Consider the following 26,319-nt stretch of genomic DNA (forward strand, 5'->3'; position numbering starts at 1 on the left):
GACAATGCTTTTCTTGTTTATTTTAATCATGTTAAATCAGTTTTCCTGCATGATAAGATTTACAATAATAATAAAAATAATAAAAATAATAATAACCTTTCATAGCTTTGTAGTAGATTGCTTAGAAATATATAAACTTTCTTCCATACAATGGAAAATGAGAGTAAATGCTCTTCTATAAGGTTCTCTCCTTTTTGGTGAAACAAGTTTTTATGTCTCTTGAGACACACTTAACTTGCTGCTGAAGCTGAATTAGGAAGCACTTCCTTGCTACATAGTACTTGACGAGAGAAAATAAAAAGAAACCCTCTTCTTTTCAGAAGCCAGGCCTGCTCTCTCTTCTCAGCTGAAAATCATGTTTGTTCTGCTGCTATCTGATCCTTGGCAGATTGAACAAGCTCTGAAAGAGCTGAGAAGCTTTTGATGTTGCTCAGCTGCAATCCCATCTTCTGTATCTAAAAAAAATATTACAGTTCATTTATTATTTTTGCAGGCAAAAGCAGAAATTTCTTACTTAATCATTGCATGATCAGAAGCTCTATAAGACACACACACAGAAACTTGTCTTGTGTTGACAGCCACTTCTTTTATTTAGCATGCATTTGACAAAGTTATTTTTAGGCAGCTGGAATAAGTATCATTTGACTTGGTTAACATTCCAGTTACTTTTGCTGGTTGGGACGTTTTGATGTTTGCCAAGCATGAAATAGCATGTGTGTGGGCAACTGCTGTTGGTACCTGATGAAGTGCACAACTTGAATACTTGCTAACGGATCTCAGTTTTGCTGCCTGGGGTGCAGCGTAATACAAAATAGCTACTCCCACCAAAAGAGCAGTAAAGAGACGGGAACACAATGGTCCAAATATGGAAATCTATTCCATTTTGATTGTTCACAGAATGCCTTCAGCTGACACCTGAAGGCCAACACTAAAGGTGAAAGATGTACCTCTAAGAGGAGACCATTTGAGGGGCAGGGGTCTGCAAAGGAGAAAGCCCTTCCACATATTTCCCGCCCCAAATTTTAGTAGGGACAACAAGCAGAGTCCTACCCACTTGAGTGCCAGTTAGAAAGACTGAGTTTGCTAACAGCGGAGGAGGCCCTCTTGCAGTTATTTGGGTCATGCGCCAAGACAACAAAACAGCCTGAAATAAATGCTTACTTCCCTTTCAAAGGCATGAAATATCTGCTTCCAGTTATTTCTGGTCCGTCTGTATTTACTCAGGCTTTTGTTGTATGGTGACTTTTATCCTCAGCAACAATACCTGAATAAGTGTTTCAATGAACTGTTGGGTATTTTTCTCTTGGTATTGTGCTTTTATTGTTATTCTGCTGATGATTTTAAGATGAATGACACATCACCCTGAACCGCTCCCCTCTCATTTTATTTCACTTTTAATTTGTATACCACCTTACTATGTTGCTATACAAAAGGCGGTTTTCAGTGGTTTACAAGCTTTGGAAGGAGGCAGATTTATATAACCCAGATAAAGAAAATTGTTATCCCACAAAAACACACATACCTTTGTGTCTGCATCCAACTTACCTGAATTCCAAAGTGCTCCACATCCAAGGCCAGTTGCAGGCGGATTTTGTTATCGTCACTCATGCCTCCATTTGGAGCGGTGCTATTTGCCATCACAGTTTTTCTTGCCTGCTTCAGCCTTTTCAAACTCTCTTCCATTTTCTTTACAGAATTCAGAATATCTGATATTGTCTCAAAGTACCTGAATAAAGAGATTCATTAATGCATTAGACTGTGAGCCCCTTACGGACAGAGTGATTAGCATTCAGAAAAACAACTCTAATCTGCTTTGAGCCCACAGGGCACAGCCAGATAGAAACAAACAAAATGTGTGTTTGTCGCTCTCACTAAACTCAACAAGACTTAAAAGTTTGGCTGGAACATCTCATAGCTGTTAATACTTAGATTCTTCCTTTACCTTACCAGTAAGTTGTGTATACGATATCAGACCCCCAAAATTGACTATTATAAGTGCATATTTAGCATCCGGGACCAAAAATGCGATGTGGGACATGGGTAGCAGTTTCTGCAGGGCCAACTCCAAGTTTCTATAGGCTCTGGGCAATATAAAGGCAGTGGGCTCTGCAACACCCAGTCACATGCTGTTGCCAGTCCTGTTGCTGCATTCCATCACTGCAGAGCTGGGCTGTGTAGAAGGAGAAGGGAAGCAGCAGCAACAGGGAAAGTGGAGACTGATACAGGCCAGAAGACCAGGGTAGCATCAGTGTGGCTGGCCTAAACTATGGAGGAAAAGGGTCAAGGAAGGAGGAGTTGGCTTGCTTGCCCACGTGCACTGCTGGAATTAGTGCAGGAATTGGTACAGGCCTCATGAATGGAGGAAGGGAAATGCATTCCATCACTGCAGAAGGCTTGGCTGATGCAGCAGGGGCTGCATGATGACAACAATAGGAGTTAGGCAATCAAGCATGTCCAGTGGGTTCATTGTCTGTAAATGCCTTTGCATACAAAACAGTAAGATTCTAAAAAAACCAAAAACAACTCCACACCAAAGTTTCCTGGGAACTACTGTTAACTGAAGACAACCTGGATTGTTTGAAGAGAAGAAGAAGAGTTTGGATTTGATATCCCACCTTTTACTCCCCTTAAGGAGTCTCAAAGCGGCTAACAATCTCCTTTCCCTTCCTCCCCTACAACAAACACTCTGTGAGATGAGTGAGGCTGAGAGACTTCAGAGAAGTATGACTAGCCCAAGGTCACCCAGCAGATGCAGGTGGAGGAGCGGGGAAGTGAACCTGGTTCACCAGATTACGAGTCCACTGCTCTTAACCACTACACCACTGCTGGCTTCTACTACGAAGGGAGGAGCAAAGGGGTTATGCGTGCAGCCAAAGTGCTCACTCACATCTTATTTTATCTAGCCCAAGATGTGATTGTCTTAACCCACAGTGGCTTGAGAAAAGTTGAGTTTTTAATGCTGAAATACTCTTGTGAAGTTGCAGTAAATTTTCACTTACTTTTGTGTGCTTTTGCCAAGGGCTCCTTCAAGCCACTGCTCAATTACAGCTGGTTTTAGTGTATCTTTGTAGTCATTCTTCAGTTGGTGGAAAGGTTTAAGAGCAGTGTCAACATAGGGCAATGCTTTGGTTGGCACCTCCTGGTTAATGTTACACAAATTGACAAGAAAACGAGTAAAAAGCTCATTATTTTAGAGTTCAAAACAAGCAAAGCTCAACATGCTCATACATAAGCAGTACATGAGAATTCAATACTAGGTAGTTAATCAAATGGTTTTTTAATACATATACATATCACCTAAACCTCAATTAGGTTCCTTTTTGAGCCTACACATTTGACTTTTTCAGGAAAAAAAAATGTATTTTCATTGGATTCCCATCATACCAGACATAAGCATGCACAGAAAGGGTTGGGGTAAGAAACTGCTTGCCTGATAGTGTTGAAGTGTGTTAAGTAGTAGTTTGTCTGAATTAAATGAATATGACAAAAAGCAATGGACCTGTTATCAAAGGTCCTGGGGGAAAATGGGAAACTAGAGATCTCAAAGTTTGTGTAAAGAGCAGGTCTGTTCCCATCACATATAAAGTGGGGGAAGGTTTTGGTTTGAGGAAGTCTGCAGATGGCAGTCTGCAGATGCCAGTCTGCAGTAATGCTATACACTAGGATTCAAACATACAGTATTCCTACTACCTTGGCTTAGGTGGGCATGGCAGGCTCAATTGAGATCCATAAAGTGTAGATTAAACTAGGAGAAGTTGAAAACTGCATGTAACACAGATCATCATTAATCAGCATAACACTGTGCTCTTCCATCTCATATAGCTAATTGATGATATCTCAGGTAAGAAATTATATGCCAAAGCTACTGTGCTTCATGGGGTTGGAGGCTATCAGCTGCAGGTAAGTGGGTCAAAACATTCTATGCTGCTGACACAAGCCTTTATTGTTTAAATATGAAGGATGTGTTACCTTATTGGTTCTTCTATATAGCCTTGGAATCTCAACAGCACTTTTCAGGCAACCGAAGCAAGAATCACTTAATTCCTGAATAAGCTTACTGTTCAAGGTTGGCCAGCAACCCAGTAGAGAGTCCTTTGAGTCTTCCAGGGCTCCTGTTAAGAAAAAACAAACTGTGGTAAAATCTGAGCTCCCCTGAGATGAACACACACTTTTGGAGTATTTCTTAAAACGTGTATACTGCCCTTCATTAGAAATTCCAGGGCTATTGCAACAGTCTTTTTCAACTCCCTTATCCGCCCCCCCCCCCGCAAAATGTAATCGAATAAAGAAGACAGATACTATTTATTATGCTGCGTTGCACTGACAATTCACAGCACGGTCTTCCATGAGGTTTGGATGGGCGTGAAATGACTGGTTGTCTGCCACACCCAAAGCCCTGCTAGCTTGCTCCAACCAGAACAAGAGGCATGGAGGGGTTGCCACTCTTCCTTCCTGTGTGGATCTTCTTTTTCTTTATCATCCTCCACCACCACCATTGGTTCTAGACGGGGGATTAATTAGGCCAATCCTGTGGCCTCTCAGATGAACAAAGCGCCTGGAATCTAACAAATCCAAGGCTGTCTCCTCCTCCCCTGCCCCACAACTGGAGCAGCCTTTCAAGGGGTCTAACATTAAGTAACAAAAAACTAGCAGTAACTCAATGTTCACAGGGCTATCCACAGACATATCAAGGGCCTCCACAGTGGACGTCCCACTCTGCCAGGCTCTTTTCCGCTGGTAGATAAGACACCACTGGTTCTTCCTATCCCCCTCTACTCAGCGAATCTGTGCTTGAGGATCTTTCTGCCCGGATGCATTAATATTCCAATATATCTCATTCATACACATACAAAAGGCTTGGGGGCAGTTGCTAAAACACTGCCTGATTAAAGTTAGGCCATCAAGCAAGTCCTGTGGGTTCATGACTATTCTATGTTCCTTCTTCATATGCAAACATCTTCTCCTTTCCCTTTCATTTGTAAAGCTAATCAATAATAATAATAATAATAATAATTTTATTTGTACCCCACCCACCTGGGCAACTCCCAAAAGAACACCAAAAACAGAATAAAACTTCAAGCATTAAAAACTTCCCTAAACAGGTCTGCCTTCAGATGTCTTTTAAAAGTAAGATAGTTGCTTATTTCCTTGACGTCTGGTGGGAGGGTGTTCCACAGGGCGGACGCCACTACCAAGAAGGCCCTCTGCCTGGTTCCCTGTAACCTCACTTCTTGCAGTGAGGGAACCACCAGAAGTAAAATATGTATTATACTTGCACTGGCATTTTTGCTACCACAGTTAGATCTAAATCACAGTTGCAATCACAGATAGATAGATAGATAGATAGATAGATAGATTTATTGCGGCCATTGGCCCATATCAGAAACAATACATCAAAATTTATCCATAAACAATACAATTTAAACAGTTCCAAAATTAAAACACCCATATAAAACCAATTTTACTTCAGTTAAGTAAACACTATACACAATAAGCTCCCTCTATGTAAACTGCAATTCAAATCCATCAGATTTTGGGCGGTATGCGTCTTAGTTCTGGCACTTATTGATGGTACTTAAGTTTAGCTAAGCTGTCAGAGTCATACAGAGATCCATTTCTCCTCTTTTGAAATAAAACATTAATCAGGTATCTAGCGACTGCAAGGGATCTACTTGTATCTTCGTCGTTTAATAAGTATATTATTTGGGCTTCCTGAGGTCTATCAGCTATTCTCGATAAATATGGGGCCAGAAACTTGGACCGTGAAGCCGAATGTAATGGACAACAGAAGATTATATGGTATAACGATTCTATAGATCCACTTTTACAGTCACAGAGGAGTGAGATCTGTCCTTTGGAGAGTCTGTTACCCAACACGTTTGATGGGAAAACATTGAATCTAGCCTTTATAAAGGCATACCTGTGTGTCACCACAGATAAGGTAGTTAAATAAGATGGAAGTTTCGTTGGTGGTGTTAAGCCAAGGTTTATCGGCGAACAGGTGCCACCACCTGTCGCAATATTAAATTGTAAATCCATCTCCTCTAATTTGTGAGTTATAATTCTCTTGGCAGAAATTAAATCCAATTTTAATAGTTCAGATGGAGATAGTCCTAGGGACACAAGTTTCCCATGTAATATTTTTGCCCAGGGGCTAGGGAAGTCATCTCTCCAGAGACACTGTATCAAGAGGAGATTTGGAAGTTTATGCCATAATGCCAACCAGTAACAAAGGATGCATTTCCATAATGTGGTTTCTAGAGATGTAACATTTAGTTCCAGATGTATAGCAGTATTGCTTACACACCTGGGTAATTTTAGCAACCTTCTTAGAAGCTGGTTTTGGATTACCTCCAAATGGGTTAGATTAACAAAGGGCCCCCATATTGGGATTGCATATGCTATTGTTGCAATCACCTTTGCCTTGAAAACTTTTAACATTGATGGAATATGGAAAGCCCCATCTGAAAAGAAAAAACGCAGTAGCACAAAGGAAAGGGCTTTAGCTCTGTTTAATACATATGCAAGATGGACCTTCCAGCCCATGTTGTGTTGGAGAAGGACTCCCAAGTATTGAAATTTAAAGACTTGGTCAATAGCTTTTCCGTCTATTATCCAATTATAGGTTTTTCGACTCTTGGAGAAAATTAGGACTTTGGACTTAACATGGTTAATTGTGAGAAAATTTGATTTGCAGTAAACATCGAAAATTTTTAATGCCCTCCTAAGGCCGACTCTTGAGAAGGAAAGGATCACTGCGTCGTCTGCGTAGAGTAGAAGGGGGCAACGATATTGGGCAAGACGGGGGGCGTGGATCGTTTCTTGAGAATCTATCAGAGGCACCCTCATATATGATATGAGGGTGCAATCACAGTAAAAAGTAAATTTGCAAACTGCGGTAGTGAAAAATATCAGCGCAGCTGTAATGCCACTTGATAGCTCACTCCAAAAATGAAGGCAAAGAAGATTTCTGAACAAGCAAGAAGAAGGAGAGAGAGGATCAAGTAAGCCACAGGCAATTTCCTAACCATAGCCTGCCAAATAAGGGTAGGGTGTCGCATGTATAAAATACTGTGCAATTTAGAAATTTCCTCAAATTATGGTGAATCTTCTTGAATCAAAAATAGTCTCTCACATTAAACAATTTATCTCCATTAGGCATTTGCCGATATACTTCCCAGCAGAGTATGTTCATTATATCATATCATGAATATGTAACAAAAAATATAAGCAGATACCTGAACTCACATTTACCTGAGATGCAGGCTATGTTCTTGAAACCAGTGGTTTCAAGTTTTGGTTTGATAATTTCCAACAATTCAGGAAACTGAAAGAAAAGTAATATTCACACAATTACAGCTACATTTGAATATGTTTTCTCGATATATTCAAATTCCCCATGCACAGAAGTGTTTCTTGTGTGCAACTACAGTATATAAATTTTACTCCAACATCACAAAACATAACATTTTGAAAATCAGCTATGCAAATGCCAGAAGCAACAGCAAGAGATTCTGAATTCAAGGCAGCGCACTATGAAAGCCTCAAGGCAAAGCATCTAGAATTCATGAAACAGTTTTATTCAAAATATCAGATTTGCTCCTTGAAGCATTTAATTAATCTTGAACAGAAAAAGTGATCAAAAAGTCACACTCAAACAGACTTCACAGCACCCCAGTGAGCTATAAGGCTTGTGTTGCAAAATGAGAGCTTGACAGTTAAATCTTGCAGAAGGTTGAGAGGCTAATCAATGAAAATTTACACTGCAAAAATAAGCACATGGCTCACATCCCAAAGATACACAAAACCACAGAGCTGCTTTCTATACAGAGTTGTGAAAAACTGAAGCAGCAGCAGCCATGAATGTTGCAAATTGATGGCAAGTTAGGCTGCAGGAGATGAAATAATTCTCTTTATGACATAATGTACTGCATTGTATCTTCCCTGCAGAGAGACATACTTTAAAGTAAACAGATAAACCTTGATATATCTAAACTCCATGGAACCAAAGGCACAAAGATTAAGGAATATTTTCTGCATCTGCAACCATTATTCATACAACAGTCACAGAGATAGTATCAGCACCCTTTATGTGAGCATCCATTCTAATGCTTAAGGTTCTGGAAATTATAGTTATTACTGAACTGAAGCCTGCCATTTAAATATTTCAAAAGTTCGGTGTCAGGGTGGGGTTAATGGCAGGACAACAAACGTGGACTTTGTGAACCCTTACGGTGCCTAAGAGACAGAAATTATATGTGTGTGTGTAAGCAACAACCATTAGCTCAAATTGAGGATACAGTAACCATAAGTACACTCAACTTAATTAAACACATTAGTTAATATAAGCCCTCCAGATGTCCAAATAAGTATCAACACAAGATTGACACTTTTAAAAATATGTTCAAATGCAGCCAGGGCAGTGAGGTTCTTGGACCACTGCATAATACAGTCATACCTTGGACTTCAAACGCCTTGTGACTTGAACGTTTTGGCTCCCGAACGCTGCAAACTCGGAAGTGAGTGTTCCAGTCTGCAAATGTTTTTTGGAAGCCGAACATCCGACGCAGCTTCCGAGTGAGTGCAGGAAGCTCCTGCAGCCAAGTGGAAGCCGCGCTCTGGTTTTCGAACATTTCTGGAAGTCAAATGGACTTCCGGAATGGATTCCATTTGAGAACCAAAGGTATGACTGTAGATGGCAGGTGTTTATCCTTCTAGGCTTGAAGTATAATTTCCTTTCCCTGCTTTTTCTTTTTCCCTTCTTTGTTAAATTTGCTTTAAAAAAAATGACAATAATAAGCATTAAGAAGAAAGTTCAGTATCAGAGTCAGCCGGGCTCAGAGAACCTTAGGCCGGATTTGATACTTGACATGCAAACCAATGAAGTATACTAACCCATTCCTGAAGCTTATCCAGATCTGAAGCAACAAGCACCAGCTGAGTGGTGGATATGGAAGCTAAAGGCTGAGACTCCGGACAAGAGTCGTTTCCTTGGTCTTCAACAGAGCTTGGGTTCAGTGGGCACTCCTTGCCACTGCTTGCCAATGGTTTTTTATCCTTTGTACTTTCGTTAGAGATGGGCCTGAGTAAAAGCTGCGATACGAAAAATGAAAATGGCAAAGAGGTTATTGCAGACATACTATACACCAAACAATACACATCTCAGCACAATGTCCATTCATAAGTAAGTTCCACTGATTTCAATGGGAATTGCTCCCTAGCAAGTGTACAGAAGACTGTAGCCTCAGGTTATCAACATACTGCCCTAATTTGATAAAGCTACAGTGAAACAGCATTTTGGCTTGTCATACAGGGTTTAGACAACCTCCTAAAAATAACAATTTTAAGACTTGAAAGGAGAACCATAGAACTTTGAGAGAAGCCTGTGGTTTTCCTCACCTCGCTAATAAAAAATGAATAGCGTGCTACAATCTGCAGTGAAAGCTTCCAAAGGCGATGTGTGAGCAATGGCAGAAATATCTGATCCGACCAACACTTCTGCAGACTTGCACATGCAACATGTGTTGCCAAGAGGCTGTACGAACTTTGAGCTGAAAAGAAAACACAGGAATAGTTAAATTATCAGTCACAATCCAGAACTGTAGCCCTATGCGATTTTCAAAATTATCCCAATTAGACCAGCTATATTATGAATGTTTATGAATACATTTTTGTTTTTATTATCTTATTTCCAATCCTGTACCCATACCCGCCCCATAACTTCTGTACAGCACCAACGTTTGGGGAATCACTGACACATCTTGTGTTAAGATTGATAAGCCAAAGTGACAATAAATAATCCTGAGACAAATATTTAGCTAATTTAAGGCCCACCACTACCCCTCACTTAATTCTGAGGAAAAGCAACTAACAGCAACCCATGATGATGATGATGATGATGATGATGATGATTTGTATTCCACCCATCTGACTGGGTTGCCCCAGTCACTCTGGGTGGCTCCCAACAGACTACTGAAAACATGATAGCTGGAGGTCAGAGGCAGGCATATCTTATGGATTCTGGGCAGCAAAGCCATAGCTGCTCAGGAAGGGGAAAGGAAGGCTGCTACTGTTTCTTTAATAACCTATTAGCTTTTTTAAGGAGGGTTACCTCTCATTACAGAACTATGGATGGAGATACAAAAGCAAAATAGTGATACCTCGGGTTAAGCACTTAATTCGTTCCGGAGGTCCGTTCTTAACCTGAAACTGTTCTTAACCTGAAGCACGACTTTAGCTAATGAGGCCTCCTGCTGCCACTGCGCCGCTGGAGCCCGATTTCTGTTCTTATCCTGAAGCAAAGTTCTTAACCTGAAGCACTATTTCTGGGTTAGCGGAGTCTGTAACCTGAAGCCTATGTAACCTGAAGCATATGTAACCCGAGGTACCACTGTAATGCTATGCTGTGATGGTGCACATTTTATTTCAGTGCTACACAGAGGTTGTAGAACTACCTGTTTGTCAACTGTCCCTCCAGTCATACACCATTAAATGACACAACATTTAAGGCTGTAAGTGAAAGAACTTTTGTCTTCTTTCCAGTGCAATTCATTCTTCATTCCGAGCCACTATGTCTAGCCATCACTGCTACCCAACTTCTAGGCAGTGCAGCTGACAAAATTTCTGCCACAGTTGATGTTATTGGCTAAAAGCAGAAATCATTCTTGAGAATTATTTCTTTGAGTTCCACCTTAGACACTATACTATTTTTCTTAAAGCATAGCTGAAGTTCCCATCAGTATAAACATGACAGATATAATTGTGAAGGGCTTTACGGTAGTGAAAAATGATTATTTGTCATTCATTCTCAAATCCTCATTGCACATGCTAATTATAGTGAAGATCTTTACCTGGAGCTTCTTCTAAGTCCTCAGAAAAGGCTGTTTCTAAGGCCCCCGCTATTTCTCTAAACCTAAAAAAATAAATAAATCCTAATTAAAATTAATATTTGGCAGCTGACTGCCGCACGCTGTAGTCCAATTCCCCCAAATGTATTTCAAACCCAAATACCATAAGAATCTCTATAACACAACAGCTATAACTGCTCCCATAGTGGCCAATACACATTCATTCAATTCAACCCTTGGTTGTGCACTGTAGTTTCCTATGTTAGTTCTTGCTGTTACGATGAGTAAAAAAGCTGGTAAATTTCAGAAATAAAGGCCACCCCCAAATGGATAGGGCTGGTAGAGAAATGCTGGACCTTGCGAGGCCCCTAGAGGTTTCCCCAGCCTCTAATTATCACCACTATTTTAGCTTCTCTTTAAAACAAAAACTTGTGAGTTTTGCAAGCTGGGACCAAATTTAATGTTGCACTAGCCTTTCTCAACCGGTGGGTCCCCTTGCATTGTTGAACTACAACTCCCATCACCCCTAGCTAGCAAGGCCAGAGCTCAGGGATGATGGGAGTTGTAGTCCAACAACATCCGGGGACCCACAGGTTGAGAACCGCTGCGGCTAGAGGGAAGTGCAGATTGGTTAAGAAGCTTAAAGGGAAAAGTTTTACTTTGAAAGAGGGAGGGGGAAGGGGAACAGGGATGTGCCTTAGTTCTTAGAGTTGCTTCTGATGACCTCTGGCTGGCCAGGCCTTATGACCGTGGCACCGACGCCTGCCTTTTATTTGCTAATGGACACTGCCACAAGGTTCTGCAAACAGTTCTAGGGGATGGAAATCAATAGTTCTTTCTGATACCCTGAACATTTTTGTTTTAAAAAAAGAAAAGTACCATCACAACCAAGTTTTCAGAAATATAAACAGAAGCAGCTTGTAAGCTTATCTGTGTTTCAAAAGAACATGTGGCAATTGCTATCAGTCTATCTGGAGGAACGCCACAGAGTGCAAAGGGTCCAGGGAACACCACAGCCAAGTCAAATGTTTCAGTCCAATTAAGCAGGAAGGTTTGGTTACCTTACTCTGGGTTTGCTGCTAACATTTAATTATTTATTCAATAAACAAGTCTAATTCTTTTAGGTACAGCTTTGTTTCACTTCACTTCACTTTTAAATCAAGCTGTTACAATAAAAAAAAACTTAGTTTATTAACCACATGAGTTTTAGTCAATCAACTGAATTTGCATATGAGTAAAAATAGTAATTCTGAAATATGAAGCATAATTTGTAGATGATGGATTCCTGTTGTAGGTTACATTATCTTCTATTTGAAAACGTATGACATCACAAAAAGGTAAAATCAGACGGAATGTAATTGTTAAATTTCCAAACACCTAATAGGAGAAACTGTTCCTGTTCAATCCACATTCTACCTCATAGTAGGAAAGCTGACAGAATAGACAGCTGCAAACCACAGATAATGTGTAAGATTTGAAAAACTGTTCTATTTCAGTACTTGTTGCACAAAAAATGGAGATATATTTGGATGCTGTTCTGACAAACAGCATGTTATGAGACCAAAGGACATTTATTCCACTTTTCAACATTTTTGCCTTTGTAGGTTTCAGCAGGCAGCAAGGGACTGTGTCTTTCAAAACATGAAAAATATTTTTATCTAAATGAAGTGATTTCATGTCCCCTAAAAATAAAACTCAAATACCAACCTTATTTGGAAATAAACAGGCAAATTCCATTTATCATTAAAGCTGTGGTAGGAAGGATGTGACCGTAGTCTTTTAACGCTGGCTTGTGAGCCACACTGCCGTTCAAATTTTCTCACAAAATCCATGCTTATAGTGTATTTCTGAAGAAGGAATATTTAAGGTATATCTTTAACATACAAATATTGAAATAACATAGTGCTATTTATCAAGCTCTCTGAAATCCAGAATACCAGATATATAATTAGCAACAGAACTGGAAAACTAACTAATTTTTATTCGGTATATTTTGTTTTGTTTTGTTGCAGCTCCTTGAGGGTATATTTTGTTGAGCATGATGAGCAGAGATAACACAACTTCCAATTAATCAGAATTGAGATTTTTAGTCAATTGAGCAGGTTAAAAGGCCTAGTACTAAGGCACATCAAATGATGCTTGCTTGTATCAAATGATACTTCATGTTGACATTCTTTACATCAATATTATTGTTAATCTCTGTATAGAAAATTCAATACATGACACTGCTCTTAGTTGTCGAATTTGAGCATTCTGTATTGCAAAAATCATTTTCTAGTTTTCATATTAAACTAAAGGCCCACATTCCTTGGTTCATTGTGTTAAAGAGAAGGTTAATATGCTTATTTTAAATTACCTCATGAAATGCATCTGGGTTCCCAGGATTAAACAGTGATGGCAGCTTAACTTCTAAACCACGAACTATTTCTGGCCACACAGAATTTACCAAAAAATCATATCCAGGAACAACATTCCCCTTTTCGCTGCAAAATTAAATAAACATTTTTCTTAGAAATACTTAAAATATAAGCATTATCAATAATTATACGGAAATGTACATTAGCAGGTTTGTAGCAAATCATTTGAATATTTCTACTAGCTTAATGTCAACATATTCTTGGTTTCTTATCATTTTAACATCTTGTCTTTTTGATACTACAATCAAATCCAAATTAATTAACAGATACTTCTATGAAACATATAAATCTGCTTATACAAATCTGTGGGGATATACTCAGTCTGGGAAAACTTTATAGAGATAAAAAGTTCTGCTCAGCACAGAGTTGGTATTCTGGGCAGAGGGCATTTAGGAAGAAAATTTATAGCACAGCAGCAGCTAGTTCATACTTAATGCAAATACAGGAGAATGTGTTAGTCAGTGACTTGTTCCCAATAACTCAAGCAGTCAGCAGGAGAGCTAGCCAATAGTGCCCATGAACCTGCACAACTGGTAGGTGAATATCGCTACCCAGAATTGAGTTTAAGGGTGCTTCCAAATGGGCATATCCTATCCAGTTGTTGCTCTTCTGCTACAAGCTACACATGAAACTGCAGCCAACTTTCCACATCACTCAGAACATGTTGCACTGCATGCTTGTAACATCTCTCCATTATTATTATTAATTATTATTATTATTACTTATACCCCGCCCTTCTGGCTGGGTTTCCCCAGCCACTCTGGGCGGCTTCCAACAGGAGATTAGAAATCTATTAAAACACCAGTCATTAAAAAACTTCCCTAAACAGATCTCCAGATCTCCACTCTTCAGATTTCCACTCTTCCCTAAACAGATATCCAGATCGGCACTCTCGAGGACTTAATTCATTTCTGACTCTATAGCACAAAGATGTTGTTCAAATGGGTGTGGTCGATTCAGGGTAGAATCTTGCGATAAAGAGGGCAGGCAAAGATAAGGAGAATCATTCTTTTCCCCCAAGTCTCTTGAACAAAGCTAAACATGAGGTGCTGGGCATTAAAGGTTAGGGAAATGGGTTCTGCAAATATCAAAACCACACCTCTTTCAAAAGGCGGGTGAGTCTTTCTAAAGCTGTCAATAGTTGTGAGGCTTGTGCTACGCGTTCGTAGTTTTTGAAGTTGTATTTTCTGAGGCATAATAATACATGGAAGCATCATGGAAGAAACATACTAGGAAGTCCATGATGTAACAACTTTGTGTGGAGTAGCAATTTCAGTGTAAATACCTCATTTGAAAGAAACCTAAGCTCAGGACAAGGAACTGGGTATGCAGAAAGCCCTATTGTGCACTTGATATTTACACTATTGGGCACTCCAGCAAATGCATGTATCAGTGAGGAAAACACTAAAAGGCAACAAACATGGCTTACTTCCTCAACAGCTACTGATAGATAGTTAAGTACATCCTGAGCCTGTGCACAGACGTGATATGGGCTGGACACATTCGGTGTTCATCCATATAGTGGGCCATGTATGTGTCTGATTTTAACATCAAAAGGTCATGTGTTTCAAAGGAACTGAACCCTCCCTGTGGTCTGTTGACCATAGCATTTTTATTCTAGTCCAGCTCATTCTGGAGCTTAACTATGTGAAAAGAGGTAAGGAGGTAACGTTGAAAATGAAGCAGGACTCAGTTTCCCTCAAGAACACATAATAATATAGACATGAACGGGAAACACACTTGAACATTATCGTGGCTGCCCCAGGGAGAAAGAATAAACTTTGTTTTCTTCTTCCCTGAGTTCCAATTTCTAAATGTAACCAGCATCACATACAGATTAGGATTTATACCCCATTTGATAGTTCGGAAACTTAGGAGGCAGAGTGAGGGAATTAAATGTTTTATAGTTCTCGTCCATCACAAACAAAATATTAATGATTTTCTCTTATGAAAGAAGATTAAACCTATTCAGGGATTAAGAGAATTGAAATGTTAGCAAAATGTTAAGTCATAGGAAGAGTACCACAATGTCTGGATAATTAGGAAAGTATTTCTGCAGTCTCGAGAGCTAAATCCTAAGCACCAATAATTGCAGGCTACTGTGTTAACTGGAACAAAATAAATGGATTCAATTTAGGTGGCCTGAATTTAATTGCAATATGAATTAGGCACTTATTTAAGGAGATAGCAATCCGAAATAATAGGCAAAGTGCTCAGTCATGTAGTTCCAGTAGTCAGATTTACAATCTCTTTTTCTTTTTTAATTTTATATAGACAAATTAGCAAACTACATTTTCCAACAATTAGCTGTTACATGCTGTAACACAATGACCCATTATATGAGATAGCACCAACCTAGTACACACACATTCCAGAACTTAGACCAACAGTAGAGTTACTACAGTAGATACACAACACCCTATGTCTTGATGGAGTATTGCCCTGAATCTACTGACTGTAACCCTAATTCTGCACCACAGTCAAGCTCATAGACTTTACACTCCAGCCCACAGCTTCCTGTTGCCCGTGATTCTTCTTGCTGAATGGTGGACATCCATTCTGTAAAGGCTTGAGTTATAACAGTTTTCTAGTTCCCCAAACCACTACAAACATCAAATCCAAACAAAATACATGCAGGTAATTTGAAATTAGCTGTTGAAATCATGTCTAGCACATATTTGGAAACACCTGAATATACCAGATGTGCTACCTGGATTAAGAAATTAAAGGTCCTGACAATGAAAGGAAAAATATTTCATTAATGAAGTGACAATAAAATCAGACACTTTCAGAATGAGTTGAGGTTATTCTATTGAACACCCCCCCCCCGGAGACCACAGACAGGAATGTGGTTCTGATAACGCTTTACTGAGTATGAAAAGAATATTTAGGCTTTTAATCTTTTTTTCTTTGTGGAAAACAGTTGCATTTTCAATAATATTCTCAGCAGGTTACAGCATCTCTATTGTCTACTGTAAGATATTGATTTTCTGCAGATGAGGATCAAGAATTCTGCTTGCATCATTTAAAATCAGACTAAATCACACTCAAGAGTAGCCCCACTGAAACTGATGCACCTTAGTTACAACTAACTCAAGTCCACTGACTTCAGAAGGTCTACTTGTTTTGCGACCCGGATCCGTTCCGGAGCCCCGGCTGCTAGCCAGCCGAAGCAGACACTAGATGAGGTGGACGTTCGCAGAGGTATTATTGTATTGTCCATAGTTATAAGTGAAACCGAAACAACAATTGCTCACGCCATTTAACAAAAAAAGGTTTGTGTTACCTTGAAATACCTCCCCCTGTTACTTCACGCAAGAGCCGGCAATGGAGAGGAACAAATTCCAGCAATTTGTTGTACATGGTCTGGAGGCCATTAGGACGAGATTGAACAAACTGTTCCACAATCACCTGTTAAAAACATTTAGTATCAAATTGAAGATGCAAGACAAGAATTCCAGTGCAAAAAAAGATAAAAATATCTTCCATCTGCAGCCCAAAGTCAATAATTACTGCATTATCATAGCAATGCTCAAAATGCTGTTTAATAGGAGATATAAAACAGTTATATTAGCTTTCAGTTCCTACATGCAACAGCCTCCCGATGTTGTAACACACTGACACCATATTTTTTTTAGCACCTGAACATATTCAAGGTCTAGTGGCAAATATTATTTATTAAATTTGTAGATCTTAGGGCAGTTCACAACATAAAAATGCAAGATAAAAATACAAATGTTCAAATAACCTGCTTTCTGCTCTAACTTTCTTTCTGCTGAGTTCTTTTTCATAAGTCAGGAAGAGCCCCAGAAGTTCTAGACATATATACAAAACACAATGTATTCTCCTGAGTCAGTTGCCTCCAGCTTCACTTACCTCATCTACATATGGTTTCACAAGCACTTCACCAACTAATGCTTCAGCATCCCGTGTTTTGTCTATTGTTGCATAGGTTCTCAAGCAATGACGGATTATGTCAATGTTGGAAGTTTGAAGACCTTCTAAAAGCAGCCCTTCCAGAGACTGCTGCAGCATTGCTGTTATCCCAACTATGCGCTATGATTTTCAAAAAAAGAATGAAAAGAATTGTTATTGCTGTGCCAGAAAAATTAGAAATATCCACTAGTTTTATTTAGTCATTTAAGACCTGCATTATAGCCTCAAAAACCACCAATCACCAATATACTGTATTTTTCCAAGATGATGCTTTTTGCTAAAAAAAAATCAGGCAAAAATTGGGAGTCATCTTATACACAGATAGTGAATGCAGAAGGGGGACGTGCGATTAATGGCAGCAGCAAGCAGGAGATTGGCAGCGGCGATTGGGCGGGTGATTGGTGGCTGCGGCAAGGCCTGCTGCCGATTGGCTGTGGCAATTGGGCAGGCGATTGGCGGCTGTGGCGAGACGGGCAGGCGATTGGTGGCTGCAGCAATTAGGCGGGTGGGCTGTTGGTGGTGGGGAGTGGGCAGACAATTGGCGGCTGTGGCAAGGTGTGCGATCGGCAGTGGCAGGCAGGCAGGTGAGCGATTGGTGGCAGTGACCTCCCCTACCCCCCCAAAAGCTAAACAACTTAATTTCTTAATTTTGGGTAAAAAAAAATAGGGGTTGTCTTATACATGGGGAAGCCTTATACACGAAAAAAATACAGTAGGTTAAAATTCTAATCTGAAGTTTACCAGAAATCCAACCCTTAATGATTTTTATAGATTAATATTGAATGGCTGTTTAAAATTAAATTGTTTTAAACAACATGCTTGAATATTTGGGAATAATAACATTGGTTGAGGTATAATTTGAGTTAATATTACATTTATTACGTGCGTTTGCTACTAACAGTAGGAAAACTACTACTCCTACAAAGTTGTAATTATTGAAGAGTGCTGATCATTGTACTCACAACAAAACTGACATACTGTATTTGTTAGAGTTCTGGATGGTAAACACTGCTGAGCATGTGGGTTAAAAGTGTAAAAATATAAAACAATTTGTTGAAAGGATGACATGTTCTTTACATACTGAAGCAGTAAATATCAGAACAATGTACTGCTATACATACAGTTTTAATTGATAGGCATGATTTGCTTATTTTTATAAATATATTTTTTAAAGCTTTAGAAGAAGAAGAAGAAGAGTTTGGATTTGATATCCCGCTTTATCACTACCCTAGGGAGTCTCAAAGCGGCTAACATTCTCCTTTCCCTTCCTCCCCCACAACAAACACTCTGTGAGGTGAGCGGGGCTGAGAGACTTCAGAGAAGTATGACTAGCCCAAGGTCATCCAGCAGCTGCATGTGGAGGAGCGGAGACGCGAACCCGGTTCACCAGATTACGAGTCTATCGCTCTTAACCACTACACCACACTGGCTCTCTTTAGCTGAGATAATCGGTGATTCAGCTGCCAGAAGGCAAACAGAAACGCAAGCATTTCAGTCTCCAACAAACAAGATTTTAGGGACTTTAAGGAGAAGAGAACACATTGGCTGACTGTTTGGGAACAGATACAATTTTTGCATTCTTCTTGTTCATCACAACTACAGTCCAAGATAAATGCATGAACTTTCATAATGATGGCACCACTGAAAGTCCACAATATTATTATGACTTAATTGTGACAACTTTTTTTTGTAAAACAAGGCAACATACTTACTGGTTTCAGCTTGTCTAGGAGTGGCATTCCTTTGCTCTGTACTGCATGAAACTGTAACTGGTTGAATTCTGTGGCAATTCTTTCTAAAATCTGTCCGGTCAGAAGTGGACTTGCAAAGGAATTGGCACACATCATGATATGATTTTGATAAATGGCAGCAGATAATCATAATCCCTCCCCCCCTTCACACAAACACAGTCTCTTCCTTTATCTGTATATATGCAAGTTCATGTGATTTCCTCCCAGCTCCCAACAATCCCTTTGCATTTAGCATGACCATGAAGATGCCGCAACAGGGCTATGCAGTTAGGAACAGGCTTGACTCTTAATGGCAGAAGCTTTCAGAGGCCTCAGGGCAAGGGACAGGTAATTCTGCGTCCCTTGGTGCAGCCCCTTCTTGTCTTATACCTGGGCAAACCCTACCCAGTAACTCCAACACAATAGAGGCCACATGGGATAATGCAACATGTCTACTCAAACCAGCTTCAAAGCAACTGAAAAATGCCAGAACATTGGAAGCTGTGCCAGGCCCTGTCTCCTCTGTCAATTCCAAGGAGTGTCAGAATCCCAGGTGGATCTCCTATCTTCAGAGACCAGCTAGTGAACCCTTGCAAAGCCTAGAGATATGCTAGGAGATTTGTGAAAACAGGCAAGACAAATGGGCATTTGCATTTTAAAAAGATGTACTGAATGCAAAGACCAAGAAGATTTCAGAGGCTATGAAAATGTCCCAGTGTTATGTCTTCATATGTGATATTTTTCTTATGGTGGTATCACAACACGTAAGTACAGTGCATTCTCTGTTCATCATACATGAAGAATGCATACATGACTGTTTCACTAAGCAAGGGATCAATCATAGGTTTCTATCACATATACAGGTCATGAAACAGGCACTGTGTCTTGCACAGGTTTGTGTGCACACACCTTCCATACATAGAAACAAGATTTAAGCAGGGAAAACATGACCATAGCTCCCTTTTGTTGCTGGCACAAGACAAACAACAACAACCATAGAGCCATAGGGAAAATCTACAACTAATTTACTCCAGAACAGCCTATGAAAGTCAATAGACTGCTCCACAAAAGGGTACACAGGTGGCAGGGCAGGTGCTCTGCTAACTGTAAAACGGCATTTGCTATTTTGGCATGTTATTATGACAGGAGCAATTGGTGTATCACGAACTAACTTCTTTAAATAGTTGCTTCCTCCCACTTTGGAGTTTCAAGATGCTGGTATATAGATTTCAAAGACAGACAGAACTAAGCAAAAGCAACTTGCTGGTCCCATACCTGCTTCCTTCTAGTGATGACATTTCTTTAGAATTTTGGGAGTGCAGAATTTTCTCAATTTTCTCAACTGCTTTAATAACTTGAATAAGTCTCAAGACACACATCTGGTTGGTGAGGGGAGACAAAGAAAAGAAAAACTTCTCATATTGAATCTGAGATATTTTCTTCCCAACAAATTTGCAGGTATTTTGGGGAAATGATTTGACTGCTCAGTGCAAGTGGGAAACAGTTTAAACAGTGCAATCCTACACATGGCTATTCAGAAATAAGCTCCACTGAGTTCAATGGGACTCACTCCCAGGTAGGTGTGTATAGGACTGCAGTTGGCAGAGCAATTCAAAAGAGGAAGGGAGAAAGAATCAAAGGCAGAGAAACTACGAAATCCAAAGCTCTGTCAGGCTCATGTAGAGAGGGTAAACTTGTTTTTCCTCCCTTGCCATTAGCTCTGAGGTCCTGTCCATCAGTTTCCCTCCCATAGGTTTCTGTGCTTCCTGCTCTTGGTCTTGTGCAGTTTTCTCCTTAGCTTGGTAACGTACTAGAGGCATGAGAGCACTTTAGATTCAAGGCCTCCTTCAATTCATCCTGCACACCTCTTTTTTCTCACTTTCATTTGAGCACTGATAGGACAGGGAGGTTGTCCACAAAGGTTCTTACAGCCACAACAAGGTAGCCTCCAATGAAGGATCTCCCTTTCTACAGCCAAAGGGAAAAGTGTATTCTATCCCATAATTCCTAGAACACTCTTCAAAAGGACATAGGTCATGGCTTGAGAAAGTGTGTTAGAAAAAGTAAGGCTCTGATCTTCTAGTAAGGCAAATCTGCGTCTACTAGTTCCTTTTCATTTTGCCATGTCAGAAGATTGCATGAAGTGCTCTCAAACTAATAATTAAATTTCCATATTGTGGTATATATGTTCATTTTGCCCTTTTGCCATAAAAATGCAATAAATGGATCTGCCTGTTGTACCTTTTTCGCCCTGATATCTTCTTGTTTAGACACACGTTCATCAATTGCTCGAATTCCTTCACTGACACATGACTTAAGACTCTGGAAAGAAAAAACATATACACACACACTCCATATTTCCTCCAATTAAAACAAGCAGTTCTGTGCACATATGAGTTAACATCCCTCACACAGATTAATCACGTCTTTTGTGCCTTTCTAAAATGCATAAGTTATGAACAAGGCCAAAATATTTATTCAAAGCCAAATCTCAGGTGCTGGACACCTCCTATTATGTGCTCAGCTGGAGCTCCTTACCCTGGAGAAATATCACTTATTCCAGCCTGTGCTATAGTGATTGCAAACCCATCTATCTTTTGCAACAATATTTTCCTATGCTGAGCTACATTTGAAAAGAAAGGTGGACATGACAGGAGACTGCAGGGCTTGTTGGCCATAGGCAATTTCCAATTGAGCATGATCAGGGACACATTGCAATCCAACTGGCACCATCCCACTGTTGATATAACTTCTGTTTGTTTCTGATAATTCCTAAGGTCCCTTTCCAATATTATCTTAGCAGCATGGGAGCCAACGCTGTATTTTTCCAGTGCTACTTCAGTAAAATGGGATGTCTGAGGTAACAGGCAACGCAATGCTGTTCATCTTGGAAGCTTAGTCAATAGTGACGTAGTCTCCCATGTACCTGGGGCTTTCATCATTCCTATGTCAGAATAAGAAGTAAACATCCTTCCCTGATCTAAGGTAAAGTGTACCTTACAAGTTCTGGATGGCAGCTCCCCTACTGCTTTCTGTGTGGGAGCATCATTTCTGAAGAACATAACCCTTTACAAATTTCATTTTCAGAGCCTTATTAGATTTCAGTAGAGCCACTTATAATCATGAGTTTCCAGGCAGTGACAAGACAAAAGGAGTGTAGCTCCTGGTTCATTAGGTAGATTAGTAATGAAACGGTTATGGAGAGTGAGGAGTGGTGGTAAAAGAGCTCAGGGAAATTAAATATGAGGAAATTCAGCCCAAACAGAAGCAACACTTTATGTCTTGCTTTCAATTTAATCTAACTGCGGTCCTGTAGAAAAAGAAATGTCTCAGTATCTAGAAATTATTCTAGTTATCTTTTCAATCAAGTGGTTCAGAGACATTCCATCCCATTTCTATTATTTCAGTTCATGAGGTCACCTAGCTAATCTTGCATGTGTTGCTGGTTATTAATATTATTTCCTATTTTAATGCCATCTGCATATTTAATCAACACAGCTCTACTTTCCTTTCCAACACACAATACATTTAACTTTTAGGGGAAAAAAGAGGTGAATGAAATAATTTGTTTTTTAGAAACAAGTATTTGCTGTTCTGGGCGGGGGGCGGGGATTGTTTGGCTAAATATACTTTCTGCATAGTAAAGGTAAAGGGACCCCTGACCGTTAAGCCCACTCGCGTACGACTCTGGGGTTGTGGTGCTCATCTCGCTTTACTGGCCAAGGGAGCGCAGACAGCTTCCGGGTCATGTGGCCAGCATGACTAAGCTGCTTCTGGTGAACCAGAGAAGTACATGGAAATGCCATTTACTTTATGCATAGGTTAACATAAATGTATGCCTGTGGTGTTCTTGTCTATGTTCTTACCACACAGTTAGGGCTCCTAAAATGGTTTCTAAATGTTCAGACAAAATGCATTTTGCTGCTTCATGAAATCCCCTATGTCAGCCCCATACAGAATTTATTTGGTTTCTCAATATTTTCAAAATCAGACAAATGATATGAGAAGTTATTACAGAACATACCATAACTTCCTCTCGCAGTTGTCCTAAAGGCACTGAAAGCTGATTAAGGGCTTTGTCCATGCCAACCTAAATAAATTGTCCAAACATATTACATATTACGATTAATGAGCAGTTGAAACTGTGTATGTGAAGATATATATTTTGTAACAAATTACATTTCTATTGAAAACAAATGTAAAAAATGTTTACAATCAGTACTTCAGAAGACATCCCAACTAGCAAGTAATCCTGACTATTATATTTTCCTAATGGCTGGCTGTCATTGGTACAACAACAGAAATGGCACTTGTACATTGCTAACTTGCAATCTCTGGCAAGCTGGCTCCAATCCTGCACAGAATTATCTGTGAATGACTGCTGAAATCAAAACAACATAAACTGGACAAAAATGGAAGACTGTGTGTCCACATACTCTATATGTGCAGAGCGTTCAATAGGTACCTTATCTTTAGCGCCGTTATCAGCACCCCATGTCAACTAAGAAGACAGAACAAGGATCTGGACCAAAGGGACCCATTTCAAATCTACACTCAGCCAGGAAACTCATTTAGTGGTATGGAACAAGTCATCCTAATGCACATTAGAAGACTTTTCAAGAATTGCATATTCTATCTATTTTCAAAAGTATCAAATGCTATAAAAAACAAAATCTTATCTATCCATTCATACTCCTTGAAGGAAAAGTGGGATGCAAATATGATGTGAGAAAGAGCTTTTTATATATATATTTACCTCTGGACTATTTAACCTCTCTTTTCTAGCATGCAATTGCAATTGCACACACTTTTTCATATTACAGCTAAGAGATTTTAATCCAAAGGTGTTTTTTATATACCAGTTGTCTTCCTTCTGTATATTGAAGTATCCTATGACATCCTGCACACCCACCTCAAACAGCCTATTCACATACCAAACCCTTGTCTAGAAGCTCCCAGTACCTCCTTAAAATGTAAGACCCTCCAAATGTTGCTGGACTACAACTCCCATCATCACTGACCATTGGCATGGTGACTGGGGCTGACAGGAGATGCAATCCCACAACGTATATAGAGCCACAGGACCCTGCTTTTGGAAGTCTGTTGAATATTAGCATCTTCAAATACGTATTATTAGTATACTTAAACACTAAGATTAGTACATATAAAACATCCAATTTGAAACTTACTAGATTGGTGGAAAGATTAACAAAGTCTGCATAATCCTTGTTTATGAGCTCTATCATGGCAGTTTTAAGAAGTTTGTAGTAGAGCTCAAGATCATCCCGAAGCTCTTCCAACTGAACACGTTTCCTGCACTCCGACACAAAGTGATCGACATCAAAATCCGGCTATATATGAAACAGGTAAATAATAATAATCATGATTTAAAAAATGGCTCATAACAGAAAATGCAATTCCTTGTAAAAGCTGTTTGTGTTTATCTAACTTCCAAGCATGCTTGAAGTGAAGGGATAAAAATGAGGCCAATGGAATAGGAAAAGTTTTTGTTCTAAATGAAACACTAAAATATAAGATGTGTAAACACAGTCTTATTGGTTTGTTAAAGTGCTTTCTGTCTGTAAAGCCTAACTAATTGGTACTATTCAAAATAATATTAATAATGATAATAATAATAATAATAATAATAATAATAATAATAATAATAATAGTAATTTATTACTTCTACCACCCATCTGACTGGGTTGCCCCAGCCACTCTGGGCACCTTATAATAGAGTATAAAAGAACACATGATACACCAGACATTTAAAGCTTCCTGATACAACGCTGCCTTCAGATGTCTATGGAAGGTCATATAATTGTTTATCTCTTTGGCATCTGATGGGAGGGCGATCCACAGGGTGGGCACCACTACCAATAAGGCCTTCTGCCAGGTTAATAATAATAATGGGTCTGACAGCATAAGACCATAAGAAGAGCCCTTGCGAATTAGACCAAAGGCCCATCTAGTCCAACATCCTGTTCACAGTGTGCCCAACAAGATCCCTATGTGAAACCTAAACGTAGGACATGAGTGCAATAACAAAGAATGTTTTAAAGTTGTATAATTGCTTACATCCAGGAATCCCCTTTATTTTATTTTTGTAGATATTCTGAACAACAGTTTTTCAAGAAGACAGTTATGTGTCCAGAATTAGAATCACTGAATTGTACAGTTGGAAAGGACCTTGGATCATCGAACCCAAATTCCTGCAATGCAGGAATAGGCAGCTATTGAACCCATAATCTTATCAGCACCATGCTCTAACCAATGGAGCAGCACATTCTGAAAGAGCCAGTCTCCGTGTATGATGGACAGTAGTAGGACTATGACAGGTGAAATACAAAGAGCTGCCTGGCAGGCCGCAACACAGGGATGCCTCACAGGATCAGAGGACCCAAATCCAACACGGCCGTGAGTTCTCCATAGGAAACGTCCTGGCTGGGGCATCTAGATTTTAAACGGGTTCAGACTGAAAAATGTGTGCGTGCAACATACACGAAACATAAAATACCTACACAAGATGCATGCCATGCACAGGCAGCATGGACTTCCTTGTGGGAATTGAATAATGTGCGAACGGGGCCAGCAATAGGAAGTGTTCATATTCATTATTAAAAAGAGGTGCACATATCCCTATCTCCCCCACATGGAGAAAAACAACCTATAAATCTCCTCTGACAACCCTACTAGGTGAAAAATTTGAAGGGGGGGCAGGACTAGAGCTTCCCTGGGGTGGCGAGGCCTGCGAGTCACTCCAGCCCAGCCAGAGTCTCCCACAGACACGCATCTCCCCCTACCATCTCCCCGCACCTCCCAAGTTGCCCCTCCTCTCCCTTCAGCCCCGGCTTCGGCCCAGCCCGGCGCCCTCCTGTCCAGGGGCCTCCGCCTCCTCACCTTCATAAACTCGTCCTTGTCGAAGCACAGGTTGTCGGGTCCCCGGGGTAGGTTCATATTCCACGTCTCCATGGCTGGCTGGCTGGGCTCCGCTCCCTCCCGGCGACCCGGGGCCGCCACGTCTCTTTCCCGGATCTCCGCTCGGCTTCGGCTTCGCAGTCGACACAAAATGTACGCGCGCGCGCCACACTTCCGCCAGCACCGCGGCGCCGAGACCGGGCACCGCCGGCCGCCTCCTGCGCTCGGGAGGGCGGCCTCCAGCGGCCTACGGCCTCACTGCAGGCGCGCACGAGGCCTCCGGGGCGGGGGGGTCCCGTCTTCAGATTCTCGCCCTGGGAAGTGAATACCGGGAGGAAAAGGGTCTGACCTCGGCCCCAGAATTTATTTTCCAGGCCCAAGATCGACGCCAGCCTATGTGGAAGGGGGGAGTCTTGGCAGAACATCGGGGCCGCATGGCTGCAGACTAGGGTGGGAAAGCAGGCGGGGCAG

At 40.4% G+C, this 26,319-nt stretch overlaps 1 protein-coding gene across 1 annotated transcript; it reads right to left on the minus strand.

Annotated features, from left to right (window-relative positions):
- On the minus strand, positions 1 to 26,087 carry COG2 (component of oligomeric golgi complex 2). The gene is made up of 18 exons (XM_083606027.1): positions 25,831 to 26,087; positions 24,120 to 24,281; positions 22,955 to 23,020; positions 21,172 to 21,252; positions 20,206 to 20,309; positions 18,913 to 19,021; positions 17,141 to 17,320; positions 16,551 to 16,675; positions 13,204 to 13,330; positions 12,555 to 12,694; positions 10,851 to 10,912; positions 9,400 to 9,551; positions 8,896 to 9,093; positions 7,255 to 7,327; positions 3,970 to 4,112; positions 3,000 to 3,139; positions 1,546 to 1,726; positions 1 to 455 (listed from the first exon to the last, which is right to left on the minus strand). Exons 1-18 carry the CDS (start codon positions 25,900 to 25,902, stop codon positions 354 to 356), a joined length of 2,217 nt encoding a protein of 738 aa, XP_083462153.1. The 5' UTR covers positions 25,903 to 26,087; the 3' UTR covers positions 1 to 353.
- Between the last annotated feature and the right edge of the window lie 232 nt (positions 26,088 to 26,319).

This window comes from Podarcis filfolensis (assembly GCF_964270895.1).
Source record: "Podarcis filfolensis genome assembly, chromosome: 3".
In the NCBI taxonomy this organism is placed as follows: domain Eukaryota; kingdom Metazoa; phylum Chordata; class Lepidosauria; order Squamata; family Lacertidae; genus Podarcis; species Podarcis filfolensis.